Raw genomic sequence first — 25,076 nt, forward strand, 5'->3', positions numbered from 1 at the left:
AGTGCCCGCTGCCGTCGCGGAGCAGCAGAGACCTCCAGTACCTGCCACTGCGGCACCAGCATCCTATTCTCCAGAGCCCTTCCGCCCGCCCGGCCGCCCGCCGGAGCACCCGGGGCCGGAGCCCTTCCGCCCGCCCGGCCGTCCGCCGGAGCACCCGTGGCCGGAGCCCTTCTGCCCTCCCGGCCGTCCGCCGGAGCACCCGTGTCCGGAGCCCTTCTGCCCTCCCGGCCGTCCGCCGGAGCACCGGGGGCCGACGCTCTTCGGCGGCCCCGTGGCGGGTCAGATCCTGTCACCCCTCCTCCGGACCCCCGCCGCCCACCCTAGTCGGCCTTATAGCTGTGGGGACATCCCTCCTCCGGACCCCCTCCACCCGCCCTGTGTTGGGTCTTGTGTTACGTCTGGAATCCGTGCCTTAAGGGGGGGGTACTGTCAGGATCCAGGATTCCCCTGTCTGTTGTGGTGTGCCATGTGCTCTGTTTGTCCTCTGCCTTCAGACACCTCCCAGGGCCGCACCCTTAATCGTGCACGGCTGAGGACACTCAAGCTGATCACCTCCTGCAGCCTGACACACCAGACTCAGGGCCCCTTAATGAGTAGCCTGCCACTATATAAACTCTGGTCCTGCAGTCTGGGAGTGTCAGGTCGTACCGTCTTCAACCCGCTGAAACCCTGTGGATTACACTCCACGGCTCTGCCCTCCTTGTGTCTGTGGATTGCGCTCCGCCGCTCTGCTCTCCTTGTGGTCTACGGATTACACTCTGTCACTCTACCCGCCTGGGGTTAAACGGACTACAATCGCCGTCAAGCTGCCAGGCCTCCGGTGTCGAGCCACGGGACTCACACCGTCGATCTGCCACTCGGGTGTCGGACCACGGGCTCCACACCTGCACCCACCTGTCTATAAATAAAACCTGTTTAACATTCACTTCTGTCTCCTGTGGTCTTGCTTTTGGGTCCTATCTGTGAACTCCCGTGACACTTTATTAAGAAAGAAAGGAGGATGGACTTTATCTTTCAATAGTGAACAGCAGCTCTGGTAAGTGAACTGCTTTTTAATTACTACTGTGTTCATTTTTTTATTGTGTAGTTTTCATGATATGGTTAATATTGTTCCCTCTGATGTGAATAATATTTGAATGGTCCGTGTCCTCGAGTGTGTGGCGTAATGCGTGTTTTAGCGCTGCAGTTTTGCTGGAATGTGCAGAGGCCTGTTGAAGGTAAATATTGCATTTATGTTGGGCAAAGGCAGAGTCGTGCCATTAAAAAGGACAACTGTTCCTCGCCTTGAACTTACCACTGATGTGTTGGCTGTTAAAGTTGACAAAATGCTGAGGAAGGAACGACCACTTGAGTTGCACTGACAGTCAGACGTGCATGTGACCTTTACGTGAATAACTCGCTATGTACATGTAAAGGACTGTCGTCCATCTGTCATGTTGAATGAGACGTCTTTAAAGTGACGCACTGTAAATTTGGATGAATTTTGATTGGCTGTCAGTTGACCGTCTGCTTGAGTTAGAACAACTTTGAAAATGATAGATTTATAGTTATTGTTAGAGTTGCTGGTGTCGAGGGCCCGTCAGACCTGCCCTCTTGTCTTGATGTTCAGCCACCAATCAAGATGAAAATGACAACCATGTGACCATGACACTTGTCCCACACTGGTTTCTTGCAACTGAGAACAACTTGCCCCAAGACAATAAGTCCGGAATACAAAATTGTCCATCAGTATCCGCAAAGGCAGATAAAACAACACTGTTACCGTATCGTTGAATTGAAAATACATTTCTTTAGTAACAAACACAACGAAATGGACAGCAAACTCCTGTAGTGCAATGGTACAGGTCTGCAATAGAAACAGACGCAGCCATGGTATGCTGTAGCACCGGTGTTTAGAAACAAGGCACCAGTTTCACCAGCGCAAATATCTAAGAGTGGTTGACGTTTGTAGCGTTAACGTCAAGTCACAAATATTTTTTATCAATACCCCACTGCTCTAACCTTAAGAATGGGTTAACCGACTAAGCTACAGGTAGGCTATGTCGCGTTAACATTACAACAAAGTGTACATAGTTTATGTACATTTTAATTTGGTTCATTTAGATGCAATTTACTGGTGTCAACGTCTAGGAAGTCCAACTTAACCTTACTGAGTTAGCTAACGTTAGCTCACGCTGTTACGTTACAGCCTTCATTTCAAAGCTCTCAATAACGTTGTAACATTAACTTAGCGTGAGTTAACAAGCTAAGGAGACAAAGTTACCAAGTGCTGGTGAAAAAACAATACAGTTCAACTCGAGAAATGTTACATTGAATCATTAAGTATTGCAAACGAACACACCTTACGCTCATCCACAGTCCAGACGATGCAGGGGCGGGTTTACACAGAAAGGGCAGTGAGGGGTACTCGGGGATAATATCAAAACAAACAACGTACATTAAGCAGGGGGGAGCAACTTCACCTGAAATGGGGAAGGGGCTGTGGATTTAAGGGTCTTGGTCATCAAAGAAAAATGGTTTGGTCTTGTTACTGACAGAGCCTTCTCCATATCTGCCCCCTCCCTCTGGAACTCTCTCCCCAAAAACATCCGATCGCGGAGGTAGTGCGGGTAGATCGCATGCCATTCAAAAAAAAGAATTTTCCCCATGTCCCCAAACATGAGGACATGCGATACCTTCTTGACTGCATTATTCGGCTCTACTCATTTATGTGAGTCAGCCTTTTCCCACATGAAGAACATTAAGTCCAAACACTGTTCCACCATGACTGATGATCATCTGAAGTCTGCTTGAGGCGGATACCAGCAGCTACTGTCCGGCCTGTGCAACTCTGGCTAATCCCATTCAGTGCAAGTCATCAGAGTAAGGTGATGACCAAAAATGTACCGAATTGTATTGTGCCATAAGGGTTCATGCAGTTATGCAAGGTACGCCAACATATATTGTAAATGTAAAGTATACTCAACTTTCCTTTGGTCACCGAGAGGCGAAGTAGAGGAGATTTAAATTTGCGACGCGTTGGCTGTAACGTAAAAGACTTCCGGAATCCAGTGGATGAGTTTCGAGTGTTTATTTGTGGGCAACAAATAAACGTTGATTGTAGATAGCATACAATCATAACTCAAATAATTTGTCAGTATTAATGTGAATAACGTGTAAAAATAACATGAAATAGCAGTCAACAAAAAATAAGGCTCCCTCTCTCACCCCCTCTCCTTCCAATCCTTCCCCTAGTCCAGTGGTTCTCAAACTGTGGGGCGCGGCCCTCTAGTGGGGCGCGGTGGTATTACAGGTGGGGCGCAGGGGGAAATGCAGAATGTTTTTAATTTTTTTAATTGTTTTAAGTAATTAATAAATACATGGCGAAATGTATGGAAGCCCGTTTCCACCACTGTGAGGAAAAATACAGATCCTGTAAGTCATTATAATGAGATACTATCTCAAAATAATGACTAAGCATCTCATAACAATGACTTAGCATCTCATCATGACTTACTATCTCATAATAATGTTATGTTTATTTTATTTGATATGGACATCACAGTAGCATTAGAATTGTAACATACATTTATGCACAAAGCCCAGATGCACTGTGTTAAGTGTTTGAAGCGAAATGCTAATTTACAACACCTGTCCACAGGAGGCTTTTTGCCAAATTGTAGTTCTTTTTTGCCCAGATATAACTTTATTTGCATTGTACGAACAAAGTGATTGCACATTTTATTTGTTTTTGTCTGATGGAGCAATCTGGTTTACTTAAAAGTGATTGCAATTTTCTTAATTCTATTATTTGAAAAAGCACAGACGGAGGAGTCACAAAATGTTATTTCAATAAAAGTTCAATATCGACCATTTTGTTACAATTTTGTTGTGGCGGTGGGGCATGAACATTGTTCTTCCTCCAAAGTGGGGTGCGAAGTTTGAGAACCACTGCCCTAGTCTAACTCTACTGACAGCTCATAACCCCATTGTGACTCAATCACCGGAAGTGACAAAAAAAGGGCATAGAAAACGACACAGGCCACACCTGGCTCTTGCAATCGGTGTTATAGTTTACGTGTGCTGTGCGCTGCTGTGTTACTCTTCAGTAAGCCAGTGTGTGTCAAGAGTTTACACTTTCCCTCATTTCACCACACAGCACAGTTTGAAGTTCTGAAAGTGTCTGGCAGTGTTTGAGTACATGAACTGTGAGCGTGGCTCATTGTGCTCCTGCTGCTCCTTCTCTGTCTGTCTGTCCTGAGCCACAGTCAGCTCGTAGTCTTCCTTTAGGGGGCCGGGACTATACCACGTCAGACCTGCACGTGGAAGGTCCACTTCCTACTTGCTGCAGAGTAACAGCCGTAACCATCAGCCTGAGGAAGAACTACAAAAACACAGATATTGCAGCATTTCTGCTGCTCCCAGTTGTGAAGGAAGATCAAGTCAGAGGCTGGTCCCTTAAACTGCTACAAGGAGCTACGATCTGCACCACATGATCCTGGGACTATGAGCAGAAAGCTCTTCATGTACCTGGAACAAAAGGAGACTTCAGAGGGAGAATGTAAGTGAGTCTGGAGAGAGCTTTAAGCAGTGTCTGTGTTCTGGCTGGGGAAGGAATGTTCTGCTTATTCAGGGCGTGTTGAGGAATGCCAGGCCAATCATATACAACACTTCATTTAATACTGTAAAACTGGCTTAGAGTTCAAATGTATCGGATGGATTGGTGCTCATTTTGCAGGCTTCATATCCAAGATGAGCTCATATGAGTTTACAAACCAACACAATGAATGTTTTTTAATCTGCAGTCAGCGATGAAAAACTACATTTTTGTACATTCAATCTTTATTTGCACTGATACCATGTGCAATGAAGGCATATTGTTATACTCCTACAGGGAAGAGTCAGAATTACTAGCAACAGTAGAGATTTAGTCATAAAGATATTACGTTGCAGGCAGGACTTCTCTGCAAACATCGCTTTAGTCTTAGAATGAAGTATTCTTTATTTTGATGACAGCAAAATGTACTTATAGCTGCCGTAATCAATATTTACATATAAACAAGATATGGAATGACAAGGGGAGGCTCTTAGTGATGAAGCCACAGAGAATCATCACCATCTACCGTTCCCCTCAGCTAAGCCAGTTTACTCTCTTTCAGCTCATTGTTTGGCTTCTAAGCGTGGTCAGAACTGTTCTGCTTTGGTTCATTCTCCGTGCTCTCCTTTACCCACGTTTGGGTGATGAAGCTAGAGTAGCTCAGCAGCAGACATAGTCAGAGTCTGGCTGGTGAGTAGTGGCGCAGTTAGCAGCTAAAGAGACAGATGTGTTCTCAGGGGTTGGTGGAGACCAAACCAGAGCTAGAAGGGAGAACATTGGACCTGATTTGTCAGGTGGACAGAAACAGGACTTGAAATGTATGAACGCTAAAGTTTGCCAACATGTTAGCAACAATAACTTTACAAGGTGATAACATGCTTGTTTTGCTGCCCCCAAGTGGCCAACAAAAGTAACAAATGCATCTTTACCCCTTGAATGGAACCTTTTCATTAATGCCACTGAAAAATGAATCCAATGAGCTACTTTCTCCATTATGGGTTCTCTGGGGGTTAAAGTCCTAATGAAGGTGAGCGCTCAAGTGGCTAGAGTTCTCGGAATAAGTTGTATGGGTGACTTAAACAGTGCTTGGTATCCTCAAGATAAGAGCACTTTCATTTCCTTGCAGTGATGGAATAAGTTGCCACATCCTCTATAAGTAAAAGTACCAGTGCAATGATGTAAATACTGTAAAAGTAAAATTTCTGCACACAAAATTATCCGTAAGTTAAAGTACTGAAGTACTATCAGCCAAATGTACTTCATGAGAATATGTTTATTTGCTAAATTTCATGTTTGTGTGGTAAGAAAAGCCTGGAGGCTGTTAGCCTAGCTTAGCATAAAGTCCGGAAGCAGGGAGAAGTGCATTTGTTTAACCCGTATTTAAAAAGAGAAGTAATACCAACACATGTGGTTTTAGAGTGAGTTACATTGTGTAACTATTTCTTTATCGGGTGATGGTGTTACCTTAAGCCTCACTGACTACAGCTTTCAGATCAATGCAATGAAATGGAAAAAGTGTTCCTTAGAAATAGAGCAGTAGAAATGATAAATGAACTTTATCTGTCTTATACTCCAACAGTAAATAGATCCTTCTGACATCTTGACTTGTCACAGCAGGAAAAGAGGTGTAACCAACATTAACGCTGGCTCCGCTCCAGGAAGCCATGATAATAATTGTTGGAATGCTGTTAAGCATTCCAACTATTGTTATCCTGTTTCTTTATTGTTGGAATGCTGTTAAGCCAGGCATTTAATAACCTCTGTTTATGTGTGTCAGACATTATGATTATGTCTCCTCTCCCCCACCCAGCACCACCCTTTCAAAATAAAAGCCCCATGGATTAACTGTATTTAAACAAGCTCAAAATTAGGCTTTTTTGTTAAAAAAATTAATGCTCTTACTAATACTGCGACAACTACTACTGCTGCTGCTAATATAGTATTACTACTACTGCTACTACTACTTCTACTATAACCTTTGCTGTTGCTGCTATTACTACTACTGCTACTACTGCTACCATCAATAGTATTACTACCACTACTGCTATTACTACCACTACTACTATTACTTATACGACAACTGCTACTACTACTGCTATTCATGCTACTAAAAGTAGTAATACTACTACAGCTATTAGTACGACAGCTACGAGTACAACTACTACTGCTACATCTTCTACTGCCATTACTATTACAACTACTACTACTACTGTGATATTAAATACTATGACCAATACTACAGCTATTACTATGACTACTGATACTACGTCTTCTACTGCTTCTAATTACGAATACTTCCACTACTAATAATACTTCTACTACAACTACAACTTATACTACTACTACAAATATCACTACTACTACTAGTACTTATTCTAATGCTACTAATACTTCTACTAATCATACTTCCACAAATATCACCACTGATGAATATTTTTAAGCCACAGAAACCGTTCAACTATTAAAATGTTCAGCTCTTTCACCAGAGGTCTGCTATGACTTTTCATATTTCTAACCTTTAAACTTTTTGAATTATTAAGCTTTTTATTTTCAATAGGATCTCTATGGAGAATATTTTCAAATGGCTTCAGGCACACAGGTGTTCGCGATTGAGCCAATTAGTGATGTTGATAAACACACAGACACAGACACACGCGCACATACACTCCTCTCCCTCTCTGTGTGTCTCTCTCATACAGTCATTCAGGTCTTAGGGATCTTTAGAGGTCTCTCTCTCTCACTCACTCATTCTTTTTTCTCTCTCTCTCTCTCACTCACTCATTCTTTCTTCTCTCTCTCTCATTCTTTCTTCTCTCTCTCTCTCACTCACTCACTCTTTCTTCTCTCTCTCTCTCACTCACTCATTCTTTCTTCTCTCTCTCGCTCTCTCACTCACTCACTCACTCATTCTTTTTTCTCTCTCTCTCTCACTCCCCTCCCTCCCCCACCCAGTCCCACCCTTTCAAAATAAAAGCCTCATGGATTAACTGTATTTAAACGTTTAGCTCAAAATTAGGCTTTTTTGTTGAAATAATGAATGCTCTCACTAATACTGCGACAACTACTACTATTGCTAATATTTCTAGTATTACTACTACTACTACTAATTCAACTTTTGCTGTTGCTACTATTACTGCGACCATAAATAGTATTACTACCACTACTGCTATTACTACCACTACTATTATTACTTATACCACAACTGCTAATACTGCTATTCCTGCTACTACCAGTACTAATACTACTACAGCTATTAGTACGACTGCTACTAGTACTACTACTACTGCTACTTCAAAAACTGACTTTACTATTACTACTTATTATACTACTACTACTGTTCTATAAAATACTACGACCGCTACTACAGCTATTACTACGACTACTGATACTACTACTTCTACTACTTCTTCTAATTACTAATACTTCGACTACAACTTCTACTACTACTGCTACTACAAATATCACTCCTGCTACAACTGGTACTTATTCAAATGCTACTAATACTGATACTGCTAATAATACTTCTCCTACAACTACAACTTCTACAACTACTACAACAAATATCACTACCGCTGGAATTCTTTTAAGCTACAGAAACCGTTTGAAGATCAAAATGTTCAGCTCTTTCAGGAGAAGGGTGATATAACTTCATATTTGTAATCTTTCAACTTTTTGAATTACTAAGCTTTTTGCAATTTTTAAAAAATTGGATATCTATTTTCAGCAATGTTTTTGAGATTCATTTCAGCTTTCAGCATTCCAACGCATTTTCAGCAGGAAATGCTTTTTCTAGTTCCACTATTTCATCCGTCCCCCCCCCCCCCGTTTCGTCGCAACGCTTCTTCTTCTTCATTTTTTAAGCTACAGAAACTGTTCAACTATCAAAATGTTCAGCTCCTTCAGCTCATCTCTGCTATGACTTTTTCTATTTCTAACCTTTAAACTTTTTGAATTATTAAGCTTTTAGCAACTTTATTTTTGAATGGGATCTCTATGGAGAATATTTTCAAATCCTTCAACTTCCTCATACTTTCAGCTACAGACACCATTTCAACTTTCAAATGTTGAGAAAACCCTCAACTATTGCCAACATGATTCAGCTTTTTGATATCTTTTAAACTTTTTGAACTGCAGCAATTTAACTTTTATGATTTTTCAGCCCTTTTCTGACTTTATAATGGGTGTGTATTGCGCAGCTTAGAGTGCATGATGTCACCGCTAGAGTGAAGAGCAGCTTGAGATTCTTGTGAAAAAAACATTTGTGTTTTGCCACTGTGTCCACAATCTTCACTCTTCATGCATAATTTCTGGATGTAGAAGTAGCTAATATTGTCCTTGTCATAGAAAAATTACTTTAGAATCCCACAGATTTCCACATTTGACACAGAAGCCGTTAATTGAGAGGAAAACCAACTTTCTGCTCCATAGAGACCAATGTTAAATTTTGCTTCAAAAACATCTTCCACAGAACACGGTACCCCATTTCTAGATCGCCAGTTAAGCCACATTTTACACTACAGACACAATTTTTCCAGGATCTGTTCTTCAACTCATTCTTCCCCTCAATTATTAATATCGGAGCAATAGGAGCTACGGTTATGGGAGTTTTGATGATTTGTTTGAGAGGCGTTTCCCTGTTTTATCTCCATGAAATGGCTTCAGGCACACAGGTGTTCGCGATTGAGCCAATTAGTGATGTTGATAAACACACAGACTCACAGACACACGTGCACATACACTCCTCTCCCTCTCTCTCTGTCTCTCATACAGTCATTCAGGTCTTAGGGATCTTTAGAGGTCTTTCCCCCCTCCTCCCCCCCCCCCACACACACATACACACACACGCCATTTTAAAATAAAAGCCCCACAGAATGAATCATAACTGAAATGCTTGTGATGAGCCTGTCATTTAATAACCGGTTTGTGTTTATCTAACATTATGATTCTGTCTCCTCTCCCCTTCTCCCCCACACCCCATTTCAAAATAAAAGCCCCAGAGAGTGAATTCTAACTGAACTGCTTGTGATGAAGCCTGTCATTTAATAACCTCTGTTTATGTGTCAAACATGATGATTATGTCTCCTCTCCTCTCCCCCTCCCTCCCCCACCCAGTCCCACCCTTTCAAAATAAAAGCCTCATGGATTAACTGTATTTCAACATTTCGCTCAAAATTAGGCTTTTTTGTTGAAATAATGAATGCTCTACTACTACTGCTAATATTTCTAGTATTACCACTACTACTACAACTTTTGCTGTTGCTACTATTACTACTACTGCTACTGCTATTACTGCTACCATAAATATTATTACTACCACTACTGCTATTACTACCACTACTATTATTACTGATACCACAACTGCTAATACTGCTATTCCTGCTACTACCAGTACTAATAACCAGTACTAATACTACTACAGCTATTAGTACGACTGCTGATACTACTACTTCTAATTACAAATACTTCAATGACAACTTCTACTACTACTACAAATATCACTACTGCTACAACTAGTACTTATTCAAATGCTACTCATACTTATACTGCGAATAATACTTCTACTACTACTACAACAAATATCACTACTGCTGGAATTCTTTTAAGCCACAGAAACCGTTCGAATATCAAAATGTTCAGCTCTTTCAGGAGAGGGGTGATATAACTTCATATTTGTAATCTTTCAACTTTTTGAATTATTCAGCTTTTTGCAATTTTTTTTAAAATTGGATATCTATTTTCAGCAATGTTTTTGAGATTCATTTCAGCTTTCAGCATTCCAATGCATTTTCAGCAGGAAATGCATTTTCTAGTTGGTTACACTTGTACAAGGGAGTATGTCCAGAGTGTGAAAAACTAGCAATGAACAAATGCCGGTTGTTTTTATTTCTCTTCCAGGCTCAGTTTCAGACTCGCCTACATTTTCTCGTATAACCTGTTCCAGTTCTGTGGACACACGTGGATCCTGGCTAATACCATAGCCAGGTTCCTCACATTTGGTCAAGGTACGGTTCATTCAAATAAAAGGGAAAAGGATTCAATACTGTGCAATGTGGATTTTTAGCTTTCTGAGCTCATCACGAAAGACCGACTCTCATGATTGGTTGAAACTCAGGAGAGCAGGAATAGGCTTTTGATTCTCATTAAATGGCATGTGTTTGTATGATGCAATTCGATTTTTGACTTTGCAGATGCCTTAGCAGACACATTTTACTCTGTTGGCTTCATGATGGGTTTGTGCCAGCTGCTCTCTATCCTGGAGCTTTTCCATATTGCAGATGGGATTGAGAAAGCCAGACTCCTCCCTCGCTTCGTCCAAGTGTGTATCAAACTCAGAAATGAATCATGTGGATGTTATAAAATGCTCAAATGTGTATTCAAGAGTTCTTCATCCATTTGAAGCAGTGGGTGGATTGTGTTGTCTGTTAGGTTATGGAGAAGAACTTCCTGCTGATCATGGTCATCATGCTGGAGGAGATCCAGAGTAAACCAGTGGTGTGTGCACAGCTCTTCTTATGGAACGTTCTGGACCTCCTACGGTGAGTGTGTGACTTAAGGCCTGTCTCTTCCATTCACTTCATCCATCCGGTTTGTGATTATGCTGCAAATTTTAGGTCCTCCAGGAATGCAGGAGCTGCACTTTAAGGCCTGTCTCTTCCATTCTCTTCATCCATCCTGTTTGTGATTATGCTGCAAATTTTAGGTCCTCCAGGAATGCAGGAGCTGCACTTCTGCCAGGTTTATTTACTTAAAGAATATTCTTTACACGTTTGTTTTTTCCCCACTGGCAATGGTGACAGTGATGCATGTCTATTAATCGTTCAAATAGTTTGGTCCAAAGCAAGATATCTTGACAATTCAGTAGTTTTCAGTTTTCACTGACAGTAATGCTTTCTGTCAATATTCATGCTCCCCAGTGGATGATCTCATAGCATTTGTATTTCAAACTGCCTGTGCCAAAGCACACTGACTGTAATCCTGTGGGACTATTCGACTTATTCTCCATCTTCTGCCAGAAAGTTTGGCGCGCTTCTCCTCACACAGCGTTGCCAGCACCTGTGTAAAAAATACATCAAAACGTGCGGCCTGGTGGGGAATCGTGTGGAATGACCTTTCTCAGAGATTCGCCCAGCGGTTTTCCCAAAAATCGCAAAAAAGAGCAAAATTTCCACATTGACTTGAATAGGGTTTTGGCGTAAAGACAGCAAAAAATAACTTAACTTTGGGCCCATATTGACGAGCCATAATATAACGTAGGAAAAAGATTCTAAGTTTAAAACGTCGACAAAACGCTGCACTTTATTGAGCCAAAGGGACATTTTGATAGCTAGCACAGCTTTCATCACCTCACAGATTAAGTTTCAGGAACATTTGGGTCCGTTTCAGATTCTATAATGGGTGTGTATTGGGCAGCTCAGAGTGCGTGATGTCATCGCTAGAGTGAAGAGGAGCTTCAGATTCTTGTGAAAAAAATATTTATCTTTTACCACTGACTCCAGAATTTTCACTCTTCATGCATTATTCTTTGGTAAAAAGTTAGCTAATCGTGTGCTGGTCTCTAGAGATATGGAATCCAGCACATTTACACATTTGGCACAGAAGCCTTTGAGAGCAAAACCAACTTTCTAATGTCTTCCACGGAACACGGTACCCCATTTCTAGATCGCCAGTGAAGCCACATTTTTTAAACAGACAGAATTTTCCCAGGATCTGTTCTTCAACTCATCCTTCCTCTCAATTATTAATATCGGAGCAATAGGAGCTACGGTTATGAGAGTTTTGAGGATTTGTTTGAGAGGTGTTTCCCTGTTTTATCTCCATGAAATGGCTGCAAGGACACGTATTTGTGATTGAACTCATTAGTGAAGTTGATAAACACACAGACTCACAGACACACATGACAGAGATATTCAGAGAAAGATCGTTAGACCTCCTGTCTGTCTCTCCCACTCACTAACTCAGTCCATCTAACTGTCTCTCTCTCCCACTCACTCACTCACTCCATATAACTGTCCCTCTCTCCCACTCACTCACTCCATATAACTGTCCCTCTCTCCCACTCACTCACTCCATATAACTGTCCCTCTCTCCCACTCACTCACTCCATATAACTGTCTCTCTCTCCCACTCACTCACTCCATATAACTGTCCGTCTCTCCCACTCAGTCCATCTGTCTCTCTCCCCCACTCACTCTGTCTGTCTGTCTGTCTGTCTGTCTATCTTTCTGTCTCTCTCTTTATGTCTGTCTTCAGGTCTTAGATAGTTTTAGAGGACTTTTCCCCTTTCACCCCCCCCCCCACATTTCAAAATAAAAGCCCCACAGAATGAATTCCAACTGGAATGCTTGTGATCAATCCTGTCATTTAATAACCTGTGTATGTGTGTCAAACATTATGATTCTGTCTCCTCTCCCGCCAATCAGCCCCACCCTTTCAAAATAAAAGCCCCACAGAGTGAATTCTAACTGGAATGCTTGTGGTGAAGCCTGCCATTTAATAACCTCTGTGTTTGTGTGTCAAACATTATGAATATGTCTCCTGTCCCGCTCTCTCACCCACCCAGTCCCACCCTTTCAAAATAAAAGCCCCATAGAGTAACTGCATCTTAACATGAAGCTCAGAATGAGGTTCGTACAGAAATGATGGGAGCGTGAGCTCCCATCATTTCCAAAGGCTTCTCAAGCAAAGATGTACATGTCCAGTACAGAAATGACAGCAGACATTTATGGACTGTCTATCACGAATACAAGATTCAATCCAAGAGTATGAATCTAAAATGCAGAGAAGAGAGAAGCGACATCTCAAATGAATCTCAACAATACCACCGGTAATATTGGCGTATCTATCTATCTATCTATCGATATATATCTATAGATATAGATCTCTATATCTATAGATATAGATCTCTATAGATCTATATATATATATAGATCTATATCTATATATATATATAGATATATATATAGATATATATATATATAGATATATAGATATATATAGATATAGATATATAGATATATAGATCTATATATATATATATATATAGATATATATCTATATATATATATATCTATATATATATATATATAGATATATATATATATATAGATCTATAGATCTATATAGATATATATATAGATCTATATATATATATATAGATCTATAGATCTATATAGATATATATATAGATCTATATATATATATATAGATCTATATATCTATATAGATCTATATATATATATAGATCTATAGATCTATATATATATATAGATCTATATATATATAGATCTATAGATCTATATATATATAGATCTATAGATCTATATCTATATCTATATATAGATATAGATATCTATATATATATAGAGCAACATCTTCGGGCAGTAGAAGCCAGACTCAAAATTTCTTGCGAAATGTTCAAGTTGTGTAATACTGTGCCGTTGTGCCCCGTGTGCTGCCAGGTACCCACATGAGCTGCTGTGTGTAATGGACACACCCTCCATCCCCATGCTGTGGACCCGCTACACACTCTACATCCCCTTATACATCCTGTCAGTGGCCACTGAAGGTGACTACATCTTTTATCCACTTCATATCTACTGTAATGTTGTGAAACTGGCAGTTTTACAAAATCACACCAAATGGGCCGGCGTGCCTCAGACTGCATCTGTAGGGTCATCAGTTATACGGTGATATGCTGTGAACACTGTGAGCTGCTTCGATGTGTCAAAGGCTGCTTTTCGTATAAGGGAAGTGGTGGGAGCCTACAGGAAACGAGTTGGCACAGCAGAGCCGATGATAAAATGTCAGGAAGTGTGTGGGGAAAGAACACGTGTTCACCGCATACAAACAGCTGAGAAGCCGCAGAATATCCCACACAGACTGTGTAGTCAGTGAACTATCACCACTGGCTGACTGTGTGTGCTGATCCCATGTTACTTTAGTAGGACATGTTCTTCATTAAACCTTTTCTATCAATGAATGAACACCCCTGAGTGACATATCTTCTGGATATTTCATATTATATTGCATGCACAACAATAACAGTACAGAATGTACAACTGTACAAATATCCCAAATAGTGAACAATAAATGCATGAATTTGAGATGGGGTTCCCAGTTATTAATTCTTTGTATTATGTATTTCTTTAGATCATTTTTAACAATGTTAGATACTTATTAGGCTTCTTTTTATCATGGGAGATTTAAAAAAATGTTACATCTCAAATAATAACAATCCAAACTTAAAAATAACATTTTTATAGCTTTTGGCGACGCAGAGCTTTAGACCAGTGTTTTTCAACCTTTTACATTAAAAGATCCCACAGCACACCAAAAAAGTTACAAATACAGCATATGCTGACAATTTGATGACAAGTCTCAATGTGTTGATGCTTACGAGGCTTTTCGTCGGGTTGGAATGTTGTCCAGGGCCCAGTTTAGAGTCTGCATTTTTTTCCTTTTTAAACATTTCTCCGTCGCTGTTCGTCTCGTCACCGCAACCTCTCCCGCACATCATTTAAGTCTACTGTCTTAACTTAAGAAGGTCATTACTGCGCTACCTACTGCCACCCACTGGCATGGAAGAGTATTTATTACTTAGTCAGCCACGATGTTGCAGCTCAGATGCTCAACAATGGCAAATTATTTGCAGCAACTAAATAATGTTTTTTGGACCGATTAAGTGTAATTGGACATTTTCCGACGGCACAGCTGACAATCTCAGTGTGCCGTGGCACAGTGGTTGAAAATCCCTGCTTTAGACAACAGACGTACTGTGTGAAGGATGTAGAACTTTAAAGAAATAGTTCAGCATCTTGTATGTGCTCCTCTTCCTCCTCAGGTGTCACTATATACCAGGCCCTGCTTTATGTGGAGCCAACAGCACCGAACGCTTCCTCTTTGAATTCAACAGTGTCAACACAGGTTCACCGCCCCTTCCTCCTGATGGTCTACCTGCCTGTCCTGGCTCTGGGTGAGAGGTTAGCCAGCATTCACACTGCATTGGAGAGGACCGTTTGAGTAACAGCGTTTGAAGGCTTATGTGATGCAAAAACACTGAACATCTTTTGTCATGATGATCACCAGATAAACCATGACCCTGCAGTTCTTTGCACAAAAAAAGAAAAACTGTGTGGGTGCCGCCCCACACTGTGCCAATCCAGCAGAAGATGGATGAGGGGGCTGTTTGTGTCATCTGTGATGTTTCACTCATGAACGAGGTGCTCTACGGGTTCCTAAACCAAGGAAAACATTCACCCTCAGAGTCTCTTTTCCGACACTTTTATCATGAGGTTTTGGGGGAGTTGCTTGTTGGAACTACTTCTTGGTAACAACAGCTGGCTGCAGCTTCTTGCTGTCAGTCAGGATGCTAGGTTTGGTACTATTGTGCCTGTACACAGACTATACTCTGTGCTCAAACCCCAAATCTGGCAACCCATACTACAGGCGGAGGCATCATTAAGAATCCTACTATAGCGAAGGCATGACCCGCCCCACTCCCCTCTGATTGGCTTACCCTGATATTTATACCCAAACTAATCTCACTCCTCATGACCAAACCAAGGCAACCAGCACCAGCCAATCAGAGGCAGAGCGGGGCAGGCTATGACTTCCTCATAGTAGGATAGCAATCTTTTTGCAGCTGTACAACATGACACACGTCTTGTTTTTGTTCTGACTTTCTAACAGTAGTGTTGTCTGTTTAAGGGGCCACTGTGACCGTCTGGCAACTGCTGAAGGAGAGACATCACCACCTGGAGAAATGGAACAAGAAGATGAAACGGAAATGACACCTTAAAGACTGAATGCTTGGAAGTCCTTAAGGATATTCCTCTGAAGTTCATCAGGGACTACTTTTTTAAATTCTGTGAGCTTGATATCATCACAATGTGGGATCATTAAAATCTGTATTTTCCAGAGAACTTGAACTCAAGTGCCAGAAACTCAAACTCAACATCCTAAAATATTTGAACTTTTAATGGGCATATATTGACAGGGCACGTTCCTCTTGACGTTGTGATTGAAGTAGAGCTGCCATGGCAGTGCAGTACAGAGTCCATGTCCCTGAAGTGAGCCTCACACATCCAGAGCCGGCGCTGCATCATGTCCAGCAGTCTGAGGCAGGAGAGATGTTCCAGTCATGTCTGTGTGAAGAGCCTCTGCATGCGTTGCCACGGCTGCTCTGGGCTACCAGCCGGATGCTCTGGTCCACACGGCTTTCTTCTTGAACTCATCAGAGGACTTCAGGGCCAACAGGGCAGCTGAAACAACAACCATCAGATGATGCAGCCTTCTATGGATATTTTCATTGTTTTGTTTTTGTCCATGACCTGCCTACCACACATTTTTAGGATCACTCTACATTGCATATCATGTTAAATACACATAATACACATATATAATATGGTGTAAATAATCCAGCACCTCTTTAAATCATTTTATACTGTATATACAGTATTGTTACAGACTCTCCACTTATTTTGATGGCATTTCCTTCCTCAAAAAACATTTGTGAAGACCATTTTGTTTGTCTATTTTAAACCTGCATGGTCTACATAAGAGTAATAATTGACTGTTTGCAGCTGAAGGTCTCCTGTCAGCAGTTTTACATACTTCTCTTATACAATGATGGTCTGTTGATGATGCTCCGTCAACTGGCGCCCGCAAGACAAATACTTGCCAAAGCTTTCCATCCGATATGCAGCATTTGTTATTTCTATATTGAAGCAACCCCTTCAACATTTCAGATGGAAATAATTCTATTAGAAATAATTTAGCAACCTTAAATGTGTGCGTTGGACCCGTGGGTCATGAATCCATCCGCCAGCTCATTATTAGCGATGCAGGGCTCAGGCCTGCCTCACAAAGCTGTGCTTGCTTCACTGGTTGAGAGCTGAGTTGGTGGTCCTGCGCTATGGGGACATGCTTTCAGGGACACTAGGTGTAGGACCACAGTTGGCCACTGGGCCATTTGGCAGCACGGTATCCACCTCTCTTACTTCGGCCCAGTTTCAAGCCTCACAGATGTAAATCAGTCATGACATCACTGTTAGTCTCTTAGTCCAGGAGAGCGTTAAGACTTCAAACACTGAGTGTTGGAACATCACGTAATGGAATCATGTTCCCTGGACAGAGAGCTTTCTGTGAAGCGTGAGTCTGAAATGTCATACGGTGTCATTGTAAGAGCATTACTGTTTCCGGGGCTCAACACTTTATAACTGAGTGTTTCCGCGTTCTTTACCTTTGGCTGTGCTGACGGTGGTGGCTGACAGAGTCTGTTCAGGACCTTCTGTGATGCTGAAAAGCCAGTCTATGAACTGAGACACAAACACACGCTCAGGTCGTCATCATCCTGCTCTAAAAAAACACGTAGTGATTGTTTTTCAAAGTGCAGAATATTAAACTCACTAACCTTGTGGGTCTGGCTACTCCAGGGCTCTTTGTCCAGCAGCAGAGCCAGGCTGCGGGACATACCCAGCAGGCACTGCGGCAGGGCGCGGTCCGTGAGCGACTCCTCGCCGTACAGACCGTGTTGCAGAGTTTGGGGCTTGGAGTCGGGGTGCCATGGGAACCACTGGGCCCTGACGCCGAGGAGGAGAGGCATGGAGTGGTCGCCCCAGGAAACCACAGCAGCAGCAAAGACCTGGAACAGGAAGTCTGTGGCCTGCAGGAGAGGAAGGGACCTCTGCGTTCAGATCATTTCAATGCAGCAAAGAGTTACAAATAGAGAAGAGATGTAAAACTGCTTGGGAGCTAATGACACCAACAGTACAGATCATCAAGCAACATAGTTCAGTGTGTCCACTGCTGGCAGAATCAAGTTGTATTGTGGGTAATGTAGGTGCCATGTTTTGACAAGGACAAAGAATGTGTGGACGATTCTAACAACTGCAGATATGTTGCACAACATATTCCTTTCTTCATATTTTAATCGCAATTCTCTTCTATACAGCTTTCATTTGAATTCAGATACATTGTGCACATTTGTTTATTTTATAGTGTTGTTTGTATTGTTATTCAAATTTTCTTCTGATCGATATTTAGGTTTGTTGATTTTTGTACTTGATTTTATTTTCAAAATCATTTTCTCTTATAATGTGTATGTTATGAACCAATACACCTAAACTAATTCCTACTGTTTGATTGAAGCCACCAATAGCCACTAATATATAAATATTCACTATTTCTATGGAGGATGCTGAGATCCAATATGCCCCGTTCAGCTCGTCCCTGAGATCCCTGACCAATGCACAGCACAGTGTGACTGTGTGAAGATGGACCTACAGGAGGGTACTTTAGATATGAATCTGGTATATATTTCTATAGAACTGGCCATCGTTCACAAAGGTAATCACGTTTACAACCCGTCTGCTTGTGTTTCTTACACCGTCGGACTTCATTGTAACAATGTCACTGTGTTCACACTTATCAGAAAACATCCGAAGTGATGACAACTACAAAAATACAACCCAAGTTAAAATAAACCAGAATAATCCTTTAAAATAAAAAGATGGTCATTTGTAACAGATCATTTGATGGATTTTGAACTGTTAAATACGACCAACAAAGTGTAAAACCCGTCTGCACATTGAATTATTTTAGTGACAACGAGAGTGGAGCTGCATTCCAAACCGTGTCAGCATGACTCCCACCTACATGCTGAAACATCATCTGTGGCATGTGGTAACAACACACTGACAGCTCTAGAAATACCTCACTGCAGTTTTACAGCATGGCTCACAAAAACATACCAGTTTGGCGTCTCCACATGTGACGGAGGTTGCACCGTAGGCGACATTTCGGATGTGTCCCATTAGCTCCAGCAGCCACTCCATTCGTTTGGAAACGCCTATGACGAAGAATAAAGATTATTGGACATTAAGATACTGTAAAACTACGATACACGTGTTGCATGCAGAGAAAGAGAAATAAAAAGAAACCTTGAGAAGAGGCATACTATGTGTTGCCTTGCTTATAAATCAATCATTATTTATGGTTTGAGACATTCTTGACTTTGGTGCCATCTAGTGGACGTATCAGGAACCGCCATCGTTTCTTTTACCTTTGACAGCTTAGTATTCTTTTTCACTGTGAATGCAGCGAGAGCAGCTCCTGACCTGTATTGGGGCTGGTGGCCAGGCGACACTGGTAAAAGGTCTGCAGGAGGAGCCAGCCGACTCTGCGGCGTGGCCAACCACGAAGCACACCGGCAATGACGTCATTGAGACCCAGGAGGGGAACTCGGCCTTGGGAGGTCAAGTAAGCCAGGACAAAGCAGGTCTTCTCCATCTGAGTCTGAACAGGACAGCGTTTTCACTTCCATTTACAAATATACACATTGTCCAGCGCTATTTGTCCCCTGTAGCTTTTTTAACTACTATGTGTATAGATTCAAAAAAATTCACTTGGCCGCTCTCCAATTGTAGTATCAAATACATTGTGGCTCGCAGAATGTGTTAGCATGCTGCTAGCCACTAGCCTGCACCAGTTTTCATCTGGATTGTCTTGTTGTTTTTACGAACATAAATGTATCCCATCAGAATTATCCCAACAGCTTTAAGTTAGTTGAGGCTAGCTATCCGAACTCCACCTCAACCTACAGATGCTAGTTTTACACGTCTGTCTGTGTACAGATCAAAGAGACCATGTTGCTCAGTGAGCTTCTGAGGCGTTGCTAGGCAGATATTTTAACAGAGCAAGGCTAGTTGCTTCCCTCTGCTTCCTTTATGTCTTTATGCTAAGCTAGGCTACCCACATACTGACTCCATTGTGGGTAATGTAGGTGCCACACCTACAGAATCTTCTCTGAAGAAATATATGAATATTTTCCAAAACAGGTCAAAGCTAAATTGGACTGTAAGGATTATACTTAGGAATATCAGAAATGTGTGGTAGACACTCTGGAGTTAAGACATAAGCCAGACGCTACACCATTTAGCGTGTTAGCACATGACACAAGTGCTTTGCTTTTTTTCAATATACCATTTAGTTATCGGCTCTTTGTCACATCATACTGTACCTCTGTGACCCGTGTGATCCGGTCAATCTCTGCATCAGACATCTCAGACAGACATTTGACGATTCCCACGTACAAATCCACTTCATTATCCTAAAACAAATGAATTCATCATCAGCAAAAGAAACAGTGGATATTCTGAATGGTCTGTTGAAATCACAGCCGATTAAACTATGTAGTCTCAAGTTTGGATGTAAACAGTCAACCTATATTGTCAAATGAAGATTAAAAGCTGAAAGCAGGTGAACTGTCAGCTGACGAGTGAAAGCAGCTGTAAAGACAGTGTTAGTTGGATGAGGAGTCACTGGGCAAAAATCCCACAGAACCAAGTTTCATCATATTGTGATTCAAGTGGGCTGAGAGAAAAGTAGACTCTGCACCTCCTCTTGGTCCCGTCTTCCTATTGGCTGTTCTATAAATGCACACGGGTGTGCATGTGCCTTCAGGTAGATACTTCGATATTGTAGCTCTGCTGTTGTTGTTTTTGCCTTTTCCAGAAAACTGCCGACCTCAGCTCTAATGTCTAAACTGAAAGCAGTTCAAATGTCTGTTGACAAATAATATCTGAACTCAGTTGAAAAGAAAAAAGTTAAAGTTGGTTGAAAAGTGGGTTAATGTGTAGCAGGCAGTTAAAGCGTGAGCACGGTTAACAGCTGAAGTGAACTATTGACAGTGAAGCAGCTGAAATGTACTTGATGAGCATTTGAATTGTCACGTAAAGTGTAAGAGACTAAAGTGATTGTCATGTCAGGTGTTGAAATATCAGTTGAACTGTTAATCATGAAAGCAGATGAAGCGTCAGCTGCTGTATCAACATGAACAGAAGTTGAAAAGTTAGTTGAAGAATAGAAATTAACCTTCTGAACGTTTCATTTCTGCTTGGTACCTGGATCTGGTTGGGCAGCAGGGTGAAGATCTTCTCAGTGGTGGAGCAGAGGATGGTCCAGCAGTTGTTGGGGGGGTTCTGGAGAGCCATGGCCTGAGCGAGGCCCTGCAGCAGGGACCGGCACAGGGCCAGACGCTGGGGTCGGAGGTCCTCCTGGAACTGCTGCAGGCCCAGACTCTCCATGTGGACCTGGAGCTTGTCCTCAGCAACATGCTTCATCCACAAGCCCAGGCTCTCAAACAGGTAAGCCCGAGTCTGGTACTGGAGCAGAAATATGAACTGTATTACAAGCAGGGCTCGGTACTGAACCTCGATACGTTTGGAACCACTATCTGTAGCACTAATGTCAAGTACACAAAGCCACAGTCAACATCTGGTCAGAATTGAAAACTTGTTTACTTATACATTTCCTTAGATAAACATCAGTCAATTTTAAACAGCATTTCATGAAGCGAAGTTCTTATATGTCTGCTGGTGTTTAAACAACATGTAACTATATGTGCAGGAAGCTTTACAGAATCATGAAGTATGAAGTTAAAATTTACTATATGTAAAAAAGAAGATTAACTCAAGTTGGGATACATTTATTTTTGTAAAATTGTTTTACATTTGCTCGTGGATTGAACATCATAAATGACTAACTAATTGTCATAAACATTTGTAAATAAAGACTTTGTAGATTATGAATATTGAGACAAATGTCTCTCCATAAAGCGCTCAGGAAACCTTTGCAGGTGTTTTGAGTTCATTAGCTGATTAGAGTGACACCATGAGTGTACAATATTGAACTTACTCACAATTTTCAAATTTAGATTCAGAGATACTGAATTTGGGGGTTTTATTAGCTGTAAGCCATAATCATCAAAACTAAAAGAAATAAACGCTTGAAATATATCACCCTCTGTGTAATGAATCTATATAATATATGAGTTTCACTTTTTGAATTGAATTACTGAAATAAATGAACTTTTCGATATCATAATTCATTGAGATGCACCTGTATATCTAGATCTATTGATTTATTTATTAACACTCTTTGGATCTAGATAAAGTACAAGAAGCCCACATCTGTCACTTAAGATGCAACAGTTTGCCACAAGGCGACAACTTTGCAACTTGACGTGTACATTATTTTTATTTATATATACACTGTTGGGGTCTGACCATATGGCTTCAACATGTGCTGTGGACAAAGAATCAGGCCTTCTCTTTTTCAAGCAAAGGTTTCATCCTGATTTATAGTTTGATGAGCGCAAACCTCCTCTGAAGGAATTTCACACTAGGGTATGAATTCCCCCCCCCCCCCAAAAACTATGGTTCCTGAAGTCACCTGAATGCACAGCTGCAATCTCATTGGCCGAGGGCCAAGAGACCCCAGGACCCCTGTGGTTCAACCACTGTTCTACAAAACCGCCTGCAGTACACACCTCAATGCTTTTTCCCTTCGACCTCCGTCGAAGAGGGAGCACACAACGCTCTCTTCGCTCGGACCCCCGTCCAGGCCACAGAAGATCCAGCTTTCCCCGCCAGCGCGACGCTGGCCACGAGGAAGCAACGGCCTTCTCCCCTCCTCAAACCCTGACAGGTCACGAGCCATTTCGCTGGACGAAACAGACAGTGCTCCACTTTGAGTAAGGCTTCCTTACCCCACTGAGATGGATCCCTCCAACGAGACCCGTCGCCGCTCCTTTTTCTTTTTGTGCACACATACCGGCACAGAGGAGCCCGACGAAGCCTCGCTCCTCTCGTGACCGATGATTCCCGGTAAGACGCGCAGACACACCGTCTCATCCGAAGTTAACTGTCCTCCCTGCAGCGAGTACAGATCGGACCTGCGTTTGCTCCAGAGCCACGCCAACGGACCGAAGCCGCACCAGCAAAAGCCGTGCGAGACACAGCGCCCGCTGCACGGCCGCGCTGCAAGCAGCCCCCTGCCCCCCTTCCTGACGAGGAAAACGGAACAACTTCCCCACGAACACTTCAACGTTGCAACGAAGCATCGACAAGTAAGGTTCATTGCATCTGGGCATAGCTTAGCTTAAATTAACTTAAGTTTAATTCAGGCCATTCATTTATATGTTATTATTCCCGTGTTTTTGTGTGTTTAAGTTACTGTCGCGTGATATCGAGGGATTGCGCAATCCCTCGCGGATCAGAAGATCCGCTCTAGGGTACATTCCCGTATTCTGTTTGTGTTAAGACACTGTCGCATTATACAGAGGTATTTACGCAATCATTACGGACCACAGAAGCTCCGCTGTATTTGTGTATTCACTGCTATGACTGTTTATTTGGGATTATTTTCATTCAGTGTCTCCCACTCCGTGTGGGAGTTCTCTCTTCATTAACTCGACTCTGTGAGTGAGCTGAGGTGCGTGGCTTATCACGGCATAAATTACCGGCAGTTCAAAGACGACAGCGGTATACTTATGCATGATAGAACCAGCAAACTCAGGCTCCCTACAACATCGCACGCCGAAGTGTGATTCACGCAGAGTTTAATCTCCTTTTCTTCACACAGCTCCTATCTCTGCCCCTGGGGGAAACCCCGTTCAATCGATGGCCTCACACACACACACTTGCTGCCTAGAACACACGTGATTACATACAGCAGTCTCACCGCCACTTGGTCCGAGTCACTCGACTCCGCCATCTGGTGGTAGTTTAGCTGTAGTATCTTAAGGCCCCTCCCCTTTTGTCCGAGTCACTCGACGCCGCCATCTTTGTAGTCTTTAGCGGTAGCTGTAAGACTCTCCTTCCTTTTCACCCACAGACCCACAGACCCACACACACATACACACACACACACACACACAGACATACACCCTCATCCATTTTATTCATTCTTTAGTTTAGGCATATAAAATTGTATGATAACGTTTGTTGGTTGCAATAGTAATTGATCTGATCATTTATTATTTTGATTTAATAAACTCTGTTATACTTTAAGGAGCAGTCGTCTGTGATTACTTGTGCATATGTATTTGATAAGACTGTATGTAGTAGCCTGTGCTCGAACTTAAAACCTTCACTGTCACTGAATGTATAGTCATACGCAGACTATTGACATTATGAGTGACTACTAATTATGATACTTAGTTTTATCGTTTGGTTATTGGTCCCTGTTCGCAGGGTGGTGCCCCGTTGTTATTAATAATCATTAATAATTGTTACTTACATTAATAATTCTATTGATGTCAAGAATTCAGTTTCTTAAATGCTGATAACCCAAACACGCTCCTTTACATTCCCAACAACACACACACTCAAATTGATCAAGTGTCTAAATTCTGTAGATGATGACACAAATCCCCCCAGACCTGGGGGCACGCACACGCACACACACACACACACACACACACACACACACACACACACACACACACACACACACACAGCATCCTATCTTCTGGTGGAATGGAAATGTCATAGATTTCCCTCGCTGTGCTCTCTGGAGGACAACTGTGTGATGGAGCTAATGTTTTATGACCTCAAACATTTCTTATTTTATATCTTGTATCTTTCTGTACTGACACGTTTGTTACCTTTAATCTGACTCCCGTGTACTACTCTACATCCTGCAGCAGGAAACCTCGTCT

General features: G+C 42.0%; 2 protein-coding genes across 6 annotated transcripts in view; one reads left to right on the plus strand and one right to left on the minus strand.

Annotated features, from left to right (window-relative positions):
- The first annotated feature begins 4,343 nt into the window (after positions 1 to 4,343).
- Positions 4,344 to 16,389, plus strand: hacd4 (3-hydroxyacyl-CoA dehydratase 4). 4 transcript variants are annotated; one of them, XM_079295640.1, is made up of 7 exons: positions 4,344 to 4,544; positions 10,472 to 10,578; positions 10,765 to 10,892; positions 11,003 to 11,112; positions 14,035 to 14,141; positions 15,417 to 15,548; positions 16,283 to 16,389. In XM_079295640.1, the coding sequence occupies exons 1-7, from the start codon at positions 4,486 to 4,488 to the stop codon at positions 16,363 to 16,365; spliced, it is 726 nt and encodes a 241-aa protein (XP_079151766.1). In that variant the 5' UTR covers positions 4,344 to 4,485; the 3' UTR covers positions 16,366 to 16,389. The 4 variants fall into 4 exon arrangements, with proteins under 4 accessions (XP_079151766.1, XP_079151765.1, XP_079151767.1 ...); XM_079295639.1 differs by having other exon boundaries at positions 15,417 to 15,555; positions 16,283 to 16,378; XM_079295641.1 differs by having other exon boundaries at positions 4,344 to 4,540; positions 15,417 to 15,555; positions 16,283 to 16,378.
- Positions 16,390 to 16,699: 310 nt separating this feature from the next.
- The window catches only part of focad (focadhesin), a 65,146-nt gene continuing 56,769 nt past the window's right edge, over positions 16,700 to 25,076 (minus strand). Inside the window, exons 38-44 of one of the 2 annotated variants that reach the window (XM_079295637.1) lie at positions 21,478 to 21,738; positions 20,595 to 20,684; positions 19,693 to 19,870; positions 19,327 to 19,424; positions 17,988 to 18,239; positions 17,817 to 17,892; positions 16,700 to 16,836 (exon numbers count right to left, since the gene is read on the minus strand). In XM_079295637.1, coding sequence (XP_079151763.1) covers positions 16,763 to 16,836; positions 17,817 to 17,892; positions 17,988 to 18,239; positions 19,327 to 19,424; positions 19,693 to 19,870; positions 20,595 to 20,684; positions 21,478 to 21,738 — 1,029 coding nt within the window. In that variant the 3' untranslated portion in view covers positions 16,700 to 16,762. Of the gene's footprint in view, positions 16,837 to 17,816; positions 17,893 to 17,987; positions 18,240 to 19,325; positions 19,425 to 19,637; positions 19,871 to 20,594; positions 20,685 to 21,477; positions 21,739 to 25,076 lie in introns of those variants that run through there. The other variant, XM_079295638.1, reaches the window with a different exon arrangement.

Source organism: Melanostigma gelatinosum (assembly GCF_949748355.1).
Source record: "Melanostigma gelatinosum genome assembly, chromosome: 23".
NCBI lineage: Eukaryota > Metazoa > Chordata > Actinopteri > Perciformes > Zoarcidae > Melanostigma > Melanostigma gelatinosum.